The sequence below is a fragment of the Impatiens glandulifera genome, chromosome 8 (genome assembly GCF_907164915.1).
Source record: "Impatiens glandulifera chromosome 8, dImpGla2.1, whole genome shotgun sequence".
Lineage (NCBI taxonomy): Eukaryota > Viridiplantae > Streptophyta > Magnoliopsida > Ericales > Balsaminaceae > Impatiens > Impatiens glandulifera.
In genome coordinates, this window is record NC_061869.1 from 1,506,850 (window position 1) to 1,527,667 (window position 20,818).

The 20,818-nt window shown below is 27.8% G+C and overlaps 4 protein-coding genes across 4 annotated transcripts; all 4 read right to left on the minus strand.

Annotated features, from left to right (window-relative positions):
- Positions 1-1,100: 1,100 nt before the first annotated feature.
- On the minus strand, positions 1,101-2,932 carry LOC124912436 (DELLA protein GAI-like). The gene has a single exon (XM_047453056.1). It carries the CDS (start codon positions 2,743-2,745, stop codon positions 1,258-1,260), a length of 1,488 nt encoding a protein of 495 aa, XP_047309012.1. The 5' UTR covers positions 2,746-2,932; the 3' UTR covers positions 1,101-1,257.
- An 8,156-nt stretch (positions 2,933-11,088) lies between these two features.
- On the minus strand, positions 11,089-12,301 carry LOC124912221 (GDP-fucose transporter 1-like). The gene has a single exon (XM_047452787.1). The coding sequence runs from the start codon at positions 12,186-12,188 to the stop codon at positions 11,145-11,147; it is 1,044 nt and encodes a 347-aa protein (XP_047308743.1). The 5' UTR covers positions 12,189-12,301; the 3' UTR covers positions 11,089-11,144.
- A 2,907-nt stretch (positions 12,302-15,208) lies between these two features.
- LOC124912161 (probable histone H2A variant 3) lies at positions 15,209-16,151 on the minus strand. Its single transcript, XM_047452723.1, has 2 exons — positions 15,868-16,151; positions 15,209-15,694 (listed from the first exon to the last, which is right to left on the minus strand). Exons 1-2 carry the CDS (start codon positions 15,961-15,963, stop codon positions 15,398-15,400), a joined length of 393 nt encoding a protein of 130 aa, XP_047308679.1. The 5' UTR covers positions 15,964-16,151; the 3' UTR covers positions 15,209-15,397.
- Positions 16,152-17,279: 1,128 nt separating this feature from the next.
- Positions 17,280-19,686, minus strand: LOC124911652 (potassium channel AKT1-like). The gene is made up of 8 exons (XM_047452156.1): positions 19,484-19,686; positions 18,845-19,210; positions 18,675-18,732; positions 18,278-18,595; positions 17,955-18,200; positions 17,775-17,873; positions 17,483-17,701; positions 17,280-17,396 (listed from the first exon to the last, which is right to left on the minus strand). The coding sequence occupies exons 1-8, from the start codon at positions 19,684-19,686 to the stop codon at positions 17,280-17,282; spliced, it is 1,626 nt and encodes a 541-aa protein (XP_047308112.1).
- Positions 19,687-20,818: the final 1,132 nt, after the last annotated feature.

Sequence of the window (20,818 nt, forward strand, 5' to 3'; positions counted from 1 at the left end):
AGAACCCACCAACGACTAGAAATATTATTAGGATTATAAAAATTCGAGACGAAAACCGATTCTTTTAAATAGAATGTCGAACCGAATAAAACAAAACTCAAGACTATAAAATGAAAATAGAAACACTATATTTCATATGAACTATTACAATAGTCTTAATTTTCCTATCCATATCCCAAAATAGGAAAGAACTTCTTATACTAGTTAAGTTATAGTCCAATGAAATAACTTTTCTAACTTTTTGTGAATTTATTTTTCTAAAGATTAAAACTAGGAAATGCAACTTCTCTAAGTTTTCATTATGTCAAAATTTTGTACTATAACCAACCTAAAGTATTTTATATTTTTCATTAGAATATACTGGTTAGTTAAAATACGGCATACCATATATTAGATTTTATGGCTTTATTATCAAATCTAAACAAAAATATTTAAAATTAATAATACTTTTTTTTCATTGGAGAAAGTATATATAGATAATATTTATACATATTGCTAATTTATCAATTTGACTGTTTAATTAAGAAAAAATAGTATATTTAAAGGAAAACAAATATAAAACCTTGGAACTACTTGTATATTCAAATGAAAATAAAAAAAAAAATAAAAAAAATAATTTTGAGAGTTCAAATAAAAATAGTTATATATAAGTTAAAATCGAAATGAGTATATAGTTTTCAAAATTCAAACAAACAATAATCAAAAGGAAGAAAATCTATGAGATATTCCTTATTTAATATACTTCAAATTGTATTTAATATTCTCTGCATTCATTCATGAATCTAAAGAATTATTCAAAACAGGTCCCCGGCACATAAAAATATTTTATTCAAATAATTAATTCTAGAAACAAATAATTAATAAAAATATTCATAAAAGACAAGTGCCTGTAAGGTTCTGAGATTGTGTGAGACATTCTTGAAAGTTCTTATATTTTTATATATTCATATCTCATTCTATTGTATCTATTTATTTTGAAATAAATATTTGATATCTTCTTATAATATTAAACAGAAAAACTTGTTTTAGTTTTATTAAACTAAACTCTAAAAACCAGTTTATATATTAGTTGAAGTAGTTATAACAAAAAAAAAATGGTCTAAATGAATATTATAATAATTAAAGTTCAAGATAGTTGCAAAATAATATAATTTTATCGACACAGCAATTTTGTTTTAAATTAAAGAGTGAAACAAAACTCTAACAAAGAAGAACTCCATAGACCCGACAATTGATCCATATTCTTGTACAAACACCTTATTGATAAATTGGATCCGACCCGGGTGATGCATACCAAGCCGAAGCCGCAATGAGAGGCCGGTTATGCCAACCAAGGGTTAAACACCCGTCATTCTCTTCAACATTATACCCTTCGGCGGAGAACAATGTGAGAAGCATACTCGCTTGTTTAAAGGCATTGAACCCGATATTAACAGGTCGAAACCCTGCCCGAGTGAATCGTGCCCTCCACTTGGCCAGGGTCTCGTGCCTCTCTATTCGACCCGACCCTTCACAACACACAACGTTACAAATCTGTTTCTGAATGTACATTTCGGCTAAAGCCTTGTCGGGTTGATTTGAACAAACCTCTAATGAATCAAAAATTGTTGAGTAGTAATACAAAGCTTCCATAAACCGCTCCAAGAACTCGGGTTGGTTATGGTCCACTTCCGGTTCAACAACCGTTACTATTTTCGGGTTCAAGTTTTTTATCCATTCGAGGACTGAGTCCATTCGGGATGGTCGGGTCGGGTCGGCTGCTAAAAGAGTGTGTAATTGCATAATTGAGTTGACAGCTAAGACTTCGTTTGGATTCACTTGCAACATCCACGGCTTGACATCTTCGAGCCGTAAAGCCGCCACCCCTCTGAATGCAAACCGGACATTAACCGACCGGGCTAACTCGGCTAATCTTAGACCGATTTCTCTAAGAGAATCACGACCGTCTGGGGAAGGGGGGCCAACGCCTGTCAGCCGTAGGATTGGAGACCCGCCTGGCCGTAATGCTAAAGCCTGAATTAGGGCCGGCCATTGTAAACCCTCCATGAGATTAAAATCAACGACGTGGACGCAATCGTGACCGTCGAATGCTTCCAGTATAGCTTGATTCGCCGTGAAATGCGCGAATTTCAAGTACGGTGAAGCTTCGTAGAAATTACGATATAGTATTTCGTTATCGAAATTCGAGCCGGAAATGACGCCGGCGGATTGAGGCGGCGAGAAGATACGGCGGCTCAGAGCGTCGACGAAGTATCCGGCGACTTTTCCGATCCCGAATGAGGTATTGACACGTGTCAACAACCCTTGCATCTCGTCGATTATAGTTGCGGCCAATGAGAATTCTCCACGTTGGATTGTTTCTGCACAGCTCATTAACAAGTGAACTAACCGGATGCCGGAATCTTCCTCGACGTCGTCTATAACAACTGGATGATGCGCCGCCGCCGCCGCCGCCCATGGATTTGCATCCGGTGCAGGTCCAAGATGGGGGAAATGAATAGGTGGGTCGGGTTCGGATAAGATGGAATCGACCCAGGATCCGAGATGAGATGGATTGTTTGCTAGATTAGAGACCATGGCTGTCTCGAGTCGTTCAATGCGGTGAGCCACTTGATGGAGGTCTGATGATCGGACCTTGTAACCTGCTCGTTCTAGATGACCGTCGATCTGATCTGGTATTTTTCCGGCGACGGATGATGAACTTCCACTGCTGCTGCTGCTGCTGTAAGAATCGTATGGACCCATATATATTATCTGATTAGTTGATGGGAAAGAATCGGTGGTGGGTTTGAGTGATGATCATTCTGGTAAAAAATGAGACAAAGGATCTGAGTTTTTAGGTATGGGATGGTTAAAGGAGACAAGCAATGGGCGCCGGCCGTGCGGATATAGATGAAGAAGTTTTAGAGAGAGAAACGAGGGCATGGAATTAATGAATTTATTGTGTTAGATTTTTTAAATGTTATATTTTATTTTATAATATAATTAAGAAGTTAGGGTGATACCCGTTATAATGAATTTCAATTTTTCATTCAAAGCGTTAAATAGGAAATTGAATAGTGAGTCAGGAATGTGTTTACTATTTCCTATCATATTCTATTAGAAAGTTTTTTAATACTATACTGGCACCCGTTTGATGGTGGGAATCCTACTATAATTTTTTTTTAAAATATATATATTTTTATATTATATATATTATAAAAAATCTTATAAAATATATATATATATATATATATTTAATTGTGTTGGTGAGATAGGAGAATGAAACACAAATACTATTCTCGTAGTATCATCTTTGGTTAACTATTAGTCAAATGAAAAAAAAAAAAAACATCATGGGGGAAGTTGTTATTTTTATTTGTGACTTTTGATTTCTAGTTAATTTTTTTCTTGAACTATTTTAATGAAGTATTTTGTTTATATATTTAAAATAATAAATAAAGGTTGATACATTTTAAGGCATATAATAATATAAGTAAAAGCTAATTTGCGATAGAATAATAAAAACAAAATTGTGAACCAGACGTTATACGTTGACAAGATATGAATAATTTTTATGTGGAGCATTATTTCAAATTGTTCGTTAAGATAATTCCATATAACTTTGTTTGAAAAGCCTTTGAATGTCAAAAATTTCATCTAAGATCTCGTTTTTAGAATTGAGCGTTATTCACGGTGGAATTTAACGGATGATGCATGAATGAAAAAAGTTGTATTATGCCTAGTTGTACGTATCACGAAGAGTTGAATCGGTACCTTACTTATTTTTGAATTGTCAATGGGTGTCTAATATTTTAAGTCTTTTGTATAGTATTACTAGGATTTATTGGGTGATGCCAGCCCGAGTCTTTAGGTAGTTGCTAAGAAGTTTGAATTGATACGACTGATATGACAAACCTACATATTTATGTTATCATCTCAAATATTTTTTGGTGCACTATCTGGTTGGAGAGAAATTGTCGAACATTCAATAATCATAGTCGTTCGATTCGTATAATTCATAATGTTATTATTACGACGCTTTCTGAGATTCGTTAAAGAAAGTTAGTAGAATCTGTCGAGGAGTTAATCGTTTTCTCAAAGATTTACAAACTCGATATCTTATCGAGTACCTTTTTTCTTTCTTTTCCTGTCATGTTTTTTGTTGTTGTGTGTTTAAACAATTTTTTTAATATACATGGACTCATTTTAAAAAAATCACAACTTTCGCCTAATTTTAAGGCGTTTTAAATTAGAATCGAATAATATCTTAGAAACCACTATTAACACTAGCTATTTTATTGGAATATTTTGTTTATGATTTTAAAATAAATAAGTTAAGGTTAAACTAAGGTTGCTCGAGTGACAAAATATGACGCGCTCTATTTTACTTAAAACGAAATGAGAGTTATACTAACCACATATTAACAAATAATTAAGTTATGGTATTCAAAATCATATAAAAGCAAAGTTGCAATAAAATAATCTTTTATTTATTTAATTATATGGGATCTTTTGTAGATATAATTTCAATACATTATTTGTGATGGATGCAAATAACATAAATGGAAAGAGTTATTTTAATTTTCAATATTAAAAAATAAATCCAAAATAACAACTTAGATAACTTGTAAATCAAAATAACTATTGTTGCTTCGATTAGAATAATTTGTAAATGTTACTTAAAAGGTATTATTTATAAAGTTATAATTTAAATTAAAATAACCGTTGTTGCTTGACCCAAATACATACCAATAATGGAGAATGATAATTATTTATTCATTTTTGAGTTTTTATATGGACAACTAACACAAAGTTGAAATAATTAATTAATAATAAATAACTTTCAACCATTGGAAACGATTTTAAATTTTAAGTTTAAATAACAACAATTTGAAAGGAAACTTATAATAATCACAATTACTAATAGAAAAAAGAACAAATTAATCAAATAGTGTAAAATATTTTAAAAAGTAAGAGAAAAAAACTTGTGTATATATTATGGTATTATAAATAACTAATTTATAAATTTAAAGAATTTGACTCATATTGAGTAAAGTGTCTAAAATGGACTTGGAAAGTGAAAGGATATATCTCTCTTTAAAATTAATGTCCACACCAATCAAAATCAAATGAATGAAGTATTTTATTTAGGGCTAATTAAGTAATTAACTAATTGCTGTCTACATCATTAATAGGTTAATGGAAAATATTTCAAAATAAGAGGGATGAAATTAGTCATTGATTGCAATCTATTCTTGACATTAATAATCTTAACCTCTTTTGTAGCTATAATTTTTTTTTATAGGTAGGGTTATGTTTTTAATTTAATTTATTTTATTCGAGAAGGAAAAGTGATTAGAGTGGTTCATACAAGAATAAACTCACTAGAATGAATCCATTAATTAAGGATGCAAAATTTTGAAAAAAACTTGGTGTGGACATGAAATTGTTTTGCAAAATTATTAATTAAACAGTTAAATTCACGTTATTTTGGAGTGTGTTTGAGTTCACATCAACCATAACTTAGATATGCTCCTAGTCATGCTAAATAATTATATGATACAAAACTAACTAACCTATATGTGTAGTATAATAATAGGTTTGAATTATTAATATTTGAATTATAATTAAATTATATTTTATTTATTTGAAAAAAATATTATATATTAATATTTTCTAAATAATTTTTTGTTCATGTAATAATAATTTTCTGAATTTAAATAGCTCCACTTTAGAAATGTTATGTGTGAATGCTATGTGTGTTTGGTTCATGCGCAATTAAAATTGGGATGTGATGGTTAAATTTAAATATTTTTGTTGACTAAAATAAAGAACTGAAAATATAATTATAATTTGAATGGAATCTTTTAAGTTTTAGTTTCATTATTTAAAATTTAGAATTTATTCAATTATATGAAAAATGTAGTGGGTCCATAATACACATGTTGACCCTAACAATTTTTTTTAACTTTTCAAAAAATAATTATATTTATATAATTTATCCAAACTTAATAATTGAATCGGAAATTCTCTCCATTTATATATTATAAACAGAATGTTAATTTTATTATATTTTACACATTCTATCTCAAATACAGCCTAATTTTTAATTTTAGGTTGTAGGCCATAAAGATTTATTTTAATTCATACCATACTAGAACATGATTCTAGACCATCATTCTATATTTCAAATTTATAAAAATATTTTAATATTATAATGGATAAATTAAATTATGTAATAGTTTGAACCAATATCAAACAAGTCCTCAAATTAAATTATTTAAGGTCCCATTCCTAAATAGTTCTTCTCCTTGGAGCTTGTTTGATTTAGGTTTTTCACTTTTTCCTTAAGACCTTAGATAAAAAAAAATTAAAATTAAAAGAAGTGTCCCAAATGATCAAGATAGATCATATATATTTATTACTAAAAATGTCTAAAATTTTATATTTTTTTCTGAACACTTATTATATTAATATTTTTTATATCGATTATGAAATTATTTTATATAATTGTTATATATAATTTTAAATTTAATATTTTAAAACTTAAACTAGAATAATAATTTTAAATTTTGAACCACAATTTTGTTTTCGTATTAAAAATTCCTAACCCATGTCTAAATCTTTTTCCTTGTGATCATAAATCATAAATCATTTCACCATAATTTATAGTGTTTACACTTAAGTTTGAAATTTACATATTTCAAATTTTTTATTACATGCCTAAATTAATAGTCAAAGGTGACCCTATAATTAATTATTTTCACTATTTTTTGTGATAAGATCTAATAGACTTTATTTTGTAACCCCATAAACAATTATTAATTGATTTAATAATACTAAATAATTTAGGTATATTGGACACTAAGCCCCATGTAAAATTCTAAATTATGTGAATGACTAGTAAGTAGTACTGTAAACTAATGGAATACATGACAAAATAATAAGTTCCAAGGCTATTTGTTTTCATTTAAAAAAAATATATATTATAAATTATAATGAATAACACGTGTCATAGTGAATAGGATAAGTGTGTTTTATCACCTATAAGAAGAGAGATTTTCATTAACTAATTTTAAATTAATTAACCTGCATGCAATCATTAATTTATTAATATTAATTAATTCATATATGATTAGCAATTATATATTATTAACCATCAATTCGTACATTATTCACAGTAGTCAACTACGGGAGTCAATTATGCCAGTTACATGTTTAATTATAAATAATTAAATAAAATTATATATATATATATATATATATATATATATATATATATATATATATATATATATATATATATATATATATATATATGGAGTAAGTAATACTCTATCCATAAGATAATTTTTTAATTTTAATTTTAGAAAGTTACTCCCCCAGTTCCACACTCCCATCTCAATTTATGTCTGCAAAAATGAAATATTTAATAATTAAAAAAAAAAATTTAAGTTGAAATTTTGTACTCTAAAAATAACTATTTAGGATTAACTAATATCTTATGCTTTCTTGAAATCAGCAATTAAATAATTTACAGTGTAATGATATCATCTAGTATATAATTAAAGTACTTTATAATAATAATTTAAATAGTATTTTTTTTATCTAAATATTAACAAGTAAAAGTAATTAAAGTCCAATAAGTGACTAAAATTGACAAATAAAAAAATAATATTAATTAAGTTGAGTAATAAACTGTGTCAATACATCACAAATAAATTATTTTATAATAAATGCATGATAGTGACAAAAATAAGATTATTTTGATTGAAAATGTCCTGCCACCAATAATTCATTAGAGAAAGAAATTAAGAAAATTGATTAATTAAGCTCACACAACTAAATACATTTTCTCAATTATTGCAGCCTTAAACTATTCTAAAAAATCATGTGACAAGATTGATTTGACCTGAATAATTTGAATTTTTTTTTACAATTTTTTTTTTAAAACACAAAAAGTCAAATATTTAAACATAAAGGAGGTGGTTAACAACTTAACATTGTTTTCTCATGTCTCTCTACATAAAAACCTAATAATTAATCTGGTTAATTACAATCAAAATAATGATAATCGAACTTTAATTTTCACATTTTGTTTTTCTATCAAAAAAGTTAATTTTATTATGTTTTTTAAATTAAAGATAATAACATACCAAACAACACATTGTTCTACCAAAATATATATAAGCTTTAAATTAATAATTTTGGGTGAGATTTAATTACAACTGCAAAATTACTTAAAAAAAAAAAGAAAATACAATGTTTAAAATAAATAAATAAAATATACTAGCATGTATCCCGTGCATTTGCACGAGTAATAATATAAAAAATCGTGAAAAAAATATTACGGTAAAAATTTTATGGACGGGTCAACCCACAATCCGACCCAAGTATCCATTTACTCTCACATATATCCAAATTAACCACAGCTCTCGACCCGACAATCCGGACACTTTAAAAATTAAGCATCATTATATATATATTAGTTAGTTAAAAAATTGAACTTATATTGTTAAAATGTCACGCGTTTATCAAATTTTGGGTTGAATTTAAAATATAAATTGTTATTAGCCTAGTTAGTTAAAAGTTTGTACTTGTTTTGTTAGGTTGCAAGTTCGAACCATATCTATAACATTTTTAATTTTATTTTTAACCGTTTTAAGTTTATGGGCGGATCAACCCACAATCCGACCCAAGTATCCATTTACTCTCACATATATCCAAATTAACCACAGCTCTCGACCCGGTAATCCGGACAATTTAAAAATTAAGTATCATTATATATATATATATATATATCAACCGTGATGAGTAACAGAAACCTTCAATTCTCATTGACTTTTAATATACATGAAGAGATGGACAATTAATGCAATATATATTTTTTTAAATAATTGTTGTATAATGAAAATGAATGGAATTATTTTAAGCATAAATATTAATTAATAAGTAATTATCAATAACTACTAACAGAAAATATTTAGTTTAATTATTGTTCATTTTACATTTATCTATATATTAGCACAAATTAATCATTTGAGATAAATAATTATCTTATTAAAATTAAGCAACTTGGGATTATCTCACATTGATTATTGATTATTGATAATCTCAATCACATGTGCAATTAACAGGTTTGAAAATTAATATAATTACTATTGGGGATTGAATATGAGTATTGATTATTGTAAACTAAAATAAATATTAAATAAAACATGTAACAAAATGATATTAAAAATAATCACCTAGATTGATTCAATCTTCAACGGAAGGGAGTGTACGTTTTGGTGTCTTGCTTGATTTTATAAACAGAATTCCCATGTTTTATTATTATTATTTATTTTAAAAATAAATAAAAAAAATATAAAAAACGAAAAAAAAAAAACAATATTAAATGGCTGGGACCATCAAATACCAGCCCAAATGACCAATATTATATTAATCGAGGACTAAATAGTTAGGCATGGGACACACTATTTATTATTTTATTTTTTTTTGTAACCTAAGTATTCTGTCACATAGGTATGTCAAAATTTTGTTATTTTTTTTTCTATTGATATAAGATTATTTTTTATAATATTTTAAATTATGATTTTTTTTGTATAAGAATAATAGAATAATTTAGATTTGTCAGTAATGATGTGAAATATGAATGGTGAAATCAAACCAGACTTTACAGCCAAAATATCATACATAGCTACATGTTATTGAAGTGATTTTAATAAACAAATTACGGTTCAATTCTAATTTAAAACGATTAAACATTAATTTATATATATAATTCCAAAAACCTGAATGTTTGGAACTCTAAGCCCATTTCCATGTTATGGGCCGCAACATATCTTATTTTATTTAAACTAAAAACTATTTTACCAAAATTATGTATAAAACATTATTATAATAATCTAATATTACTATTAAAAAAACATATATATTAAAATAGAGTAACGAAAAAAAAATGTAAAAATATGTACTGAATGATGTATCACATTTTAAATGAATTAGAATTAATTATAACTTCTCAATAAATCAGAGTATTTAAAATTCAGAATTTTTAAACCAATTTCATAAAAACAAATTCCTATAAATGAAGATGAAATAGGATTTGGATATGAAAATAGGTTTGGCACAATAACATCACATTAAATCAATCAAGATAAAATAGAGTTTGAATATGAAATAGGTTTGGCAGATTAATTAATTGGACACTGAAATAAAACAATAACTTTTACTTATTTATTTTTTCCTAAATTGAACATTTGAGTTATTTTATGAACATAAAAACTATTTGGATTGATTAAAGGTTGGGTAAGATTAATGATCAAACATATTTTAATTATAAATCAATCAATCACAGTAAGTAATCATGGGTATTTCGACGCACAGTAATTTTTTAAATTTATTTTTAAATAGTTTATATATTAAAAATGATAAGAATCATTTAATAACAACAAATCATAACATTAAAAAAAAATAACATTATTCTATAAATTATTGAGTTCTCGTAGGTTCTCGAGAAAAACAATTAACTCTCTAACTGATTTTATCAGCTTTTCAGAACATATCTCATAATACGTCAATAATAATTATAGCATTATGAATGATACGTATCGTATTGTTGCGATCATTGAAAATTTGACGATTTCTCTAAAACCAGATATTACAATAAAATTAATTTGGGATGATAACTCAGTTGTGTAGGCTATCATATTAACCACATCAATCAAAACATTCCGAAATCTAGAATATCATTTAATTCATCTCAGTAATACTTCACAAAAATAACTCTATATACACTATCGACAATACAAAAATAAACAAGTTAAAGTTAATGATTCAATATTCTTGTAATATATATATCAACCACTCATTATAATACAATATTTTTTCATACAAATATTATCCTTAAAAATTCCATCTTTATTAGCGAAATTTTAAAAACATATGAAATCATAATCTCAATCACATGGACAGTAAAAATTATTTCATCATCATCAATTATTTAAAAAAAATAAAATTTACTCTTCCCTTTTCATGATCAATCATCTGTAATTTATATCATAAGTATACAATACACAGTAAAATTTATTTTTTTAACTTTCTCTTCAAGATCAATCATCTTTAATTCATAAATTATATCTATGACCATTCAATTCCAATTAAGTAAAAATCATTTTTTTACCATTCTCTTCATCATCATCATCACCATTTTTACTCCTCTCCTCCCCTAACAGTTCACATTCATCCATCTCAATCTTCGCCGTCGCCGGCGCAGGCGCCGCTGCTCCTGTAACCGACTGTTGATAAAAAATACCTCCAAATATAGTTAAAAGCAAACAAACCAACCCATATGGAGTTGCATGTTTATCCCAAATCAACACATTAATCACCACCGTCAAAAACTTATTCACAACTCCGGTGACCGTAAACGCCGTCGCCGATATAGCTCTCCTAGCCGCAAACCCAAAAAAACTTATAAGAAAACCAAACACACAAGACAAAGAAACCGCAATAAACGAACTCAAATCGAACCAATCCGACGATCCAAACGCAACCATAACGTCGGCGTATTCTCCGGTGAAGAACCAAAAGAAAGGCGACATCATTAAAGAGAGTAAATTGTTATAAAAAACAAACCCCCATGTATTCAAACCTAGATTTGTCACCATATGTTTGATATACACCATTTCAGTTGTGATCGTGATTAAATAAGCAAATGCCCATGAATAAGCAGTCAGATTGAAAGATGAATCTGTAGCGACGTATCCAATTGCGCCGCTTAAAATGATGAAAAGTGAGAGAAATGTTAACCTAGATGGACATGGTTGGTTTCTGAAAAAAGTGTCGGCTATGGCAACTAATAAGGGAGTTAATGATCGGAAAACAATGAATGTATCGACATTTGCATGTCGGAGAAGATTTGTGTTTGTGAAAATGGCGAGAAAGAAGACTATTGCGGGTGGTAGGAATTTCTTTGCTGTTTCGAATTTGAATTTGTCGTGATTCAAGAACCCTAATTTACCTAAAACCCAGACAGATAATGCTGAGGTTAGGTATTGTAAGGCGGTTAATAAGGATGGATAGTTGAATTTGGTAATGGCGAACTTGTTTATGACGGCGAGTAAGCTTGAACAGAGTGCGTAGCCAATAACCAGGCTGGTTGTAGCATAATTTTGTTTTGATGAATCGATGGAAATCGACATTAATATGTTCTTGATCTGATGAAGAAGAGAAAGAAGGATTTTGATAATGAAAACCCTAGTAAAGAAGAGGGGTTGATGATGGGTTTTAAATAGAATGAAGAAGATTGATAATGGCTAAGCTTAAGCAGTACGTTAATGGAATTGATATGGGCGGTTCTTTGATTTATTAGAGATCTCGAGGACCGGTTATGGAGGTGGTCCAAAACTCTCTAACGTGATGACTACGTCCTATTTAGACCGGCGTCGGCATACAGACCGGATTTATAAAATTTAATAGTAGTGAATTCTTTTTATTAGACAAAAGGTCACAAATGGTAAAAGTCGGTTTAATAGACAAAAATGTCACGTGTTTAATTTTATCGGTTTTGAGTTGAAGCGGTGGGTCATGGCCATGAATGTCTTCCTACTTCTCTTTAATTAAAAAAAAAAATAAGAATGAAAAAATAAAGAAGTTCTTATTTTGATTGTTTTATTCTTGTTTTGATTATTTGTTAGTTATTTTAGTTAAGAGACAAAAATGTCACGAATTTAATATTTAGTCGACTTAATAGACAAAAATGTTACAGATTCGATTTTATTTTGCTTTGAGTTGAAGCGGTGAGTATGACCGTAGGTATCTTGCTAACTCTCTTTAATTAAAAAAAAAATAAGAATGAGAAAATAAAAAAGTTCTTATTTTGATTCTTTATTAGTTATCAAGTTATCGAAATTTTAGCAATTAATAGTTTTTTCTAAATGGACAAGACTTCTGTAATTTTATTTTAATGTATTATTTTTGTTTTGTCATTTTTATATAAAATAATATTTAGATATGTATTGGGCATATTGTTTTGAAATAAAGAAATATACACATTTTAATTTGTAATCTAACGAATGATTTTTTTTAGTAGATTTAAATAGAATATATTTTAAAATTATTTAATAAATAATTCATAACGATTTATGTACGATATACTAATTTGCATGTATTATATGATTTAAATAGCATTTTTTTGAATGAGAATAATTGGAAAAATTCAAAAAAAGACAATTGTTATTTTTTTATTATATATATTTGTGGTAAACTAATTAAAAATATAAAATACTATATTAGAATAAGAATCCTTCATTTGTTTGTAAAAGAATTTAAAATTAGGAAAATTATGAAAGTTGAAATCTTAAATGACATAATGTCTAGTTTAATAAAAATAATCCAAATTTGAACCCAAATATAATTAATTTATTATTGAAATAAATAAGTGCAAGTCCACACTAATGATTTTCATTTAAATTGTTTTTGTAGTGGTAATGAAACCTTAGAAAATTCTTTAAAAGAGTTATAAATAAAACATATTGAGATGTGATAAAAGAATGTTAAGATTGCACAACACTATATTAAGTAGAACATGAAGATGAAGTGTGAGTTTCAATTTTAGTTAACATGATAAACTTGTATTGAATAACTTTCAATACAAAGAAGAAAAAGTCAAAAGTTATTATTATTATTCAAAACAAAACTTGAGCATTATTCATGGAAAAGCTTATAAGATGCTTCCAATGAAAGTTAGGTTAAGAAACACTAGTGGTCTTGATTGGTTTTGTTTTTCTTCTCTAAGAGATCACTCTTATAAAATGGTTAAGCTTTATAATTTGTAAAATAATTTTTGATTTTTTAAGAGGCTATTGCAACATTCAATGAATTTAAACAATTACCCTAAAAATATGCTAACAAGTTGTGGAATGTCTAGAATCTTTCTTAGACAATTTCCTACTAGTTTAACAAAAAAAAATATTGAAATTTTTAGAAAATGTATACCTCTGAAATTTATGCAGTTTTTAAAAGTAATAAAAAAAATTTATTCAATTCTCGATTTTCTTGTTTTATATTTTACGAATATTCACATTTTTTAATTGGTTTTCTGCTTTTAATTCACTTTTTTCTATAAATTTCAGTAATAAAATTTCCCTGTCCTCAAAATAAAATTATAATTTTTTAAAACATAACATCCTTAGCTTCTTTTTATGTTCAATAAAATATCCAACATTTATTTAATATTCTTCTAGCCTAACCGCAATATTAACCTCTTAAGTTCCAAGATTCAACGCCTATTTAAATAGTTAAAAGTGTGTTTTTCAGATTATATACTTAATTTGTTATTTCATTTTTTTTTTTAAAAAATTAATCTTACTTATATGGTTGATTTTTTTTATTTAACTTTGTTCATAATATTTTTAGTAAAACCAAAATCTATAAAAATATTCTAGATGGATCCATTTTTTCATTAAATTAATTCATTTGTGTTGTATTATTATTCTTTTGAGATACTCGGTAAAAAGCTCGATTTAATTTGATCAAGTTTGTGTGACTAGTTTAATATTTGGGTGGAATTCATATAATATTTGTTCAATAACTTTTTTCGAGCATGATAATAAATAAATATATATTTTATTTATTTTAATATTAAAACTTAAAATCTAAAATAATACTTTTTCTAAACAAATATTTGAAAATTTAATTTTATTTCAAGTTTTTCGAGTTGATAAATAGTCAAATCGAGCTCAAATTTATATACTCGTTCGAACTCAAATCGAGTTAATAAATACTTAATCGAATCGACTCATTTGTCTCCCTAATAATGACATATCAGTCGGTCTCTTATTCAAATTAGTTTATGTTCTTTAATCATGCTCAAAACATACTTCAAGTACTAATTGTGTTCACACATTCAAAAATAAGGTTTTCTTCAATTCCATTACTAATAGCAAGGCTTAGGATGAACATCATCAATTGCCATCATCTTCAATTCTAGCAATTTGGCAAAACATATAATAACCTAATCGATCCTTAATATCCCATTATGTCCATCCATCTAGGGCACTTTGTTGTCATTCCCATGCACATTGATAATTTTGTTTGAATGACTAAACAAATCGAGAAATTTGCAGGAAGAACACACAAAACAAAAGGTGTGCAAATGATCATACAATTCAAGATGGTGATTGAAAGCTACTCATGATTATGATCTTCATTTTCATTAACAAAAGCAAAGGAATCATTGAACTATTAAGAGAAATAGTAACAGCTTCATCTATCTCATCAAATCCAAAGTAGAAATCTATTGCAAGATATAAAGAAAGTAGATAATGTTGATAGTAAGTAAGTAAGTAAGTACCTATTTAGTTACAGGAGTGTGGAAGTTTCGATCAGAATCAATCAATCGATCAATCAATCACTCTTTGGATGATTTGTTGATGAGAGATTTGTGAATGTGAGGAATCACACCTCCACCAGCTATAGTTCCTTTGATAAGAGTATCAAGTTCTTCATCTCCACGAATTGCAAGCTGCAAATGTCTTGGCGAGATACGTTTCACTTTCAGATCTTTACTTGCATTTCCAGCTAATTCAAGTACTTCTGCTGTTAGGTATTCCAATATCGCTGCTGTGTAAACAGCTGCTGTTGCTCCAACTCTTCCACTTGATGATGTCCTTGATTTCAACAACCGATGCACTCTACCAACTGGAAACTGCACGCATAGTTCATAATACATACATACAGACATACATACTGAAAATCAAAATCAAAATCATGCAGGCAATGAATCGTTTGTTAAGAACTCAGATCTGTAAATCAAAATCACCGATTATGATGAAACAATGAAATTAGTATCGATCGGTGAAGGATAAAGAGATGAAGAACCTGGAGACCAGCACGAGAGGAGCGGGAGATGGACTTCTTCTTGTCCTTGTCATTTGTTTTCCCCGTAATCAGACCTTTGGCGCCTTTTCCGGACATTTTCCGGTTCGAATGATTTGATTGAAGCTTCTTAAGGATGGAAATCCAAATATCAAGCGAATCGAAGCGTTAGATTTTGATTTTGATTTTGATTTGGATTTCCACACAAGGAAAGAAGATACGATCGCAGCGGCAGAGAAAACCTAAGAACTTTCAGAGGAAATCTAACTCGATGAGAACGAAAGCACGGAAATCGATCATTCTTTTACTATTATATTTGGGCCTGAATTGGACTTACATATATTTGGGCTGAAAACTAAAGGCCTTGTCCTGAGCCCACCCTTGAGAAAATATTAATCAATTAAGATCTATTATAGATAGGATTTCCTTATCTTTACATTGCCATATATAAAAAAAAAAAATTACAATTAGTAATATAATTGTGATTTGATTGACATAAAATTTATTTTAGTATATTTATTCAATATATAAGAATAATACATATTTTTAGTATAAAATTATAAATAAATCTCTAATCGTAATTTCTTTATTTGTTGTTAATAAGAAAATAAAATCTTTTAACGATCTTATAATTATGGTGAGAAATTATTATTTTGTAAATTGAGGTTCTCCTCTTTCTATTACATACAATTCTAAACTAAGGTTATTTTAAAAACTCAAATCAAATTAATTTTTTAATCAATCATTCTCAGTAATTACATCACTTATTTCATTATTCAAAATACTAAAATACCTTTTAATTTAAATTATTATTTTATATTTTATTTACATATATCATACCCTTTTAAGTCTTTTTACCCAAAATAATCATTACTTCCTCAAAATCATCACTCATTATTCAATTTTTCTCTCTTAGTTTTTAAAAAAACCCATAATCAAACAAGGCCTAACTCTACGTTTAAAAACAAAACAAAAAAACAAACCCTACTAAGAAATTACAACACCCGTTTCAATCTAGTTAGAAAATATAAATAAAGAAAAATTATATTTTTTTTGTCACACAATACAAAAATAGTTCAAGATACCTTAAGTTAAAATTAATGTGACAGTGCTACGAATTTCGATTCTTTAAATTTTCGAATGTTTTAAACTAGACAAGTTACTATTCTTTTCAAAAAAAATAAGTTTATATATTTCTTACAAATAAAAGTCCCAAGTTAAGTTATTCAAGATGTTTAGCAAAATGTCATAACTAATATATATAACTTATACAATGACGAAGAATTAACAAAATCAAATGTTATAAATTGCACGATTCTAAATGATTGTTTTAGCTTTTCTATTCCAGCTCCATCATTGGATATATAAAAGATTATACAATGCGGCTAGCTATAAATTGAGAAAATTTGAGACTACTAATAGCTGCATCTTGGTTCTTCGATTATAGGCAAATCCAATTGTCCACGTGCAAGCATCCTCTCCGTTTCAATAAGAACATTTTCCATGATTGGATCCTTATTTTCTTTCAAATGCTATACATATAGTAACCAAAACATTAATTAGGTTAACTAATTATATGACCGATTTAATCAACATTAAAGAGAAAAAATAATCTAACCTCGAGAAGATTGTTCCTTATTATTGTCCAATCGCCAACATTAACTTGAATTATCTTGATAAACATGGTGCGATTCATTCTAAGAAGTTGGCTTAACCGTTTCGTCCTCCATGTGAAGAGTTGTGGCTTGTAACATAAGACACCAATCTCACCGCACATGTCACCAATCTTAGCCTCGCCCACAACATGTTCAACCCCGTTTTTAAAAAAGACAAGTTCCTAGTAAAGAAAAAAGTTTAAAAAACATGCATGAAAATGAGGTTTTGTTTCATTTAATTTATTATATACTTACCAAAGCACCATTAACTAGTATATAAAAATCATTGGGAGCTTCGTTACGTAATATCACATCTTCTTTAGGGGGGAAATACTCGACTTTCATCTCCGACACCTTTAAAATTTAGTGAAAAACAACACTTTTAATTAAAATAAAATGCAAATTATATATTGAGACAAAATTCTAAGGTCTTACCAATTGAAAGAGTAAATCATTAGACACACCACGAAAAAGGTACACCTTATCTACAAGAGAGTAGAAAAGAAAGTTCGAAATGCTCGATTGAATGGCCTTAGGAAGTGAATCAAGTGTCTCCTTTTGTTGCAGCCATTCCGAATCGGTTCTAAACTTAAGAGATAAATGTGCCACCATCTGATCTTCCAATCGCCTCGGCAAGTGGTTCCTTCTAGCAAAATTTACAGCCGCTTGTATCGTATCTCTCTGTTAGATATCAAAATGCATGCAAATATTAGCGAGAGTTATAAACTAATATTGCAATTTAAGAAGTTATAACTTACAAAATCTTTAGTCTTGTTCGTGCTATGAACCACTAAGTTTGTCATGTTTCCGACAATGTAAGCCAATAGACCTAGGTTAAAAAGCATGTAAAATATGATGAAGATCATTTCCTTAGTGTTCTCGGCATGCAAATCTCCGTATCCGACAGTAGTAAGTGTCGTTATTGACCAATAAATTGACGTAACATATCTAACGCTAAGACTACGTTCATGGAAATCATGCATGTAAGCTCCAATCCAAGTATTTTGGGGATCATTATTATCAGCAGCTAGACGATAATAAAAACAACCAGCACAATGAACCGCAAAAAGGGTTACCTATGAAATGTCACAAATATAATTATTAGAAACAATAATGAGTCATGACTTAACCAAACTTGGAGACATATTTACTTACAAAAATAAGCTTTGCACATCTAACCCAAAAGTAATTGAAATTTATATCTTGTTCCAATCTGTGAAACCAAACCAAGCCAAGCCGTCAATTGTAGTATTAATTGCAAGAAAAACTTTGAGCAAAACATGACCAAGGCAATACTCAATTAGAGAATAAATAACATATATTACCTAGAGAAAAATGCGCTAACTCTACGAAGACGCCATAATCGAAGTATGTTGAATAAGCCGTACATCCTAAGGGATGGAGGAAACATCTTCATGACTAGCTCGGAAGGAATTATCGATATAATATCAAATGTGAACCAAGAAGTGACATATTTCCAAGCAATTTGCCTTTGATCATCGACAAGTATGTAAGTACACTTGTCGAGGTAGGCCACAAAGAAGGTGAGAACAATATCAATGACGAAAAATCCATTGACAATGTTGTTTATAACCGATAGTGGTCCTTCTGGTTTGTCTAGAAATCCAAACTCGAAAGGAGAAACCCAAGCCGTGTACCCAACTAGAATCACGAGAAACATCTCCCATGTCCTAATTAAAAATGTCCATAATATATAAATATTTAATATTGATTAGAAAGAACAGAAAAAAATGTGTTTTACAATAATATTTAACAAGGTGTGCACATCTTCACCACATAACACCTTAAAATACAATTCATTTATACAAAAACATGATTTTTATTTTTTATTTTAAATAAACCATTTTTTTTAATCTAATCCAATATGTTTTTTTCAACAATAAGTAATTAACTATGACTAAAGAACAAAATATTATCGCACAAATAATGTATAGAGAGAAAACCTGTAAACGCGGTGGTAAGGTGGAATGACATATTTATTGAGTTTGAAACCTCGATTGTTTCTAACACTGAGTGAAGGAAGAATACTAGTGGAATATGAGTCGTGGTCGTTGTTACCGTCGTCTCTAGATATTTGATCAGACTCCTGAAAATCCATCTCGCACATAACCGGAACCTTAAACAATTCTCTTATTCCTCCGTCCATGCTATCTCTACCTTTCTTCTTGAGGAGAAAAAGAAATCCGTTATTGATGTATCTTTTCTACTCGAGAGAAAATCAAATCGTTATATTTTTTTCTAATATATAATTAAGATTTCCTTATCATGTAATGTCAATGTAAGGTGTAACAAGGGTGCTATTATTTTATTCTTCATAAATATTATTATATTACATCTACCATTTTCAAAAAATAAAACTATTTTAGTTTCATTCAAAAATATTCTGAAACTATCTTTGTGAGAATATTGAGTGAATATTAAATAATATTTTTGAAGATTCCTTAAGATCTTTGTAAAAATAAATTGCTTTTAAATATATAAAAAAAATGTTATAATACTATCGTTACTATATATATTAAATATTATATATATATATATATATACACAATTTTCTCTCCACAGAAGTTCATAGCTATATTCTCGCAAATTTTCATTTTTTCAAAATCAAATATTTTTTTAATCTCTCCTTTTTATTTTTTATTTTTAACAAAAACATTTACAAACAAAATAAGAAAAAATCATAATAAAAATAACACAAAATTATTTAATGAGTTATTCAACAGCCTCAATCAATTTATCCAATAAAACATTCTCTGATTTTCATAAAAAGTTACTAAATATTTTACTCTTTATTTCATGCCAAATAGTGTACTAAAAAACAATTGGGATAAAAGCAACCAAATTTACTGTTTTATAATGTAACAATATACATAATCATTAGTGAATATCAATCAATCATGTTTCATAATATAATATAATATAATATATATATATATATATATATATATATATATATATATATATATATATATAATGATATAGAGTGGAAATTTAATATTGATTTAACTTATATAATATAAATATATATATATATATATATATATATATATATATATATATATATATATATAATGATATAGAGCGAAAATTTAATATTATGAATGGTAACGAGAATGGTGTGACAACACGTGATTCAACTTATAGAAGAGAACAAATATATTTTTCAAATTCAATCACGTGCTGTCACATTATTTCCGACATCATTATAGCAAATTCTACCTTTCTATCATTACTTTCATTGAACAAGAAAAGAAAGTTACGGGTTTTGACCGAAAGGA

What these genes read in the sequence shown, in the direction of transcription:
- LOC124912436 (XM_047453056.1), bottom strand. Translation starts at nt 2,745, where the DNA reads ATGGGTCCATACGATTCTTACAGCAGCAGCAGCAGCAGTGGAAGTTCA.
- LOC124911652 (XM_047452156.1), bottom strand. Translation starts at nt 19,686, where the DNA reads ATGGACGGAGGAATAAGAGAATTGTTTAAGGTTCCGGTTATGTGCGAG. An exon ending in CGAACAAGACTAAAGATTTT is followed by an intron (nt 18,201 to 18,277) that starts GTAAGTTATAAC and finishes GATATCTAACAG; the next exon opens with AGAGATACGATACAAGCGGC. An exon ending in TACTAGTTAATGGTGCTTTG is followed by an intron (nt 17,702 to 17,774) that starts GTAAGTATATAA and finishes TTTCTTTACTAG; the next exon opens with GAACTTGTCTTTTTTAAAAA.
- LOC124912161 (XM_047452723.1), bottom strand. Translation starts at nt 15,963, where the DNA reads ATGTCCGGAAAAGGCGCCAAAGGTCTGATTACGGGGAAAACAAATGAC. An exon ending in CCTCTCGTGCTGGTCTCCAG is followed by an intron (nt 15,695 to 15,867) that starts GTTCTTCATCTC and finishes CTATGCGTGCAG; the next exon opens with TTTCCAGTTGGTAGAGTGCA.
- LOC124912221 (XM_047452787.1), bottom strand. Translation starts at nt 12,188, where the DNA reads ATGTCGATTTCCATCGATTCATCAAAACAAAATTATGCTACAACCAGC.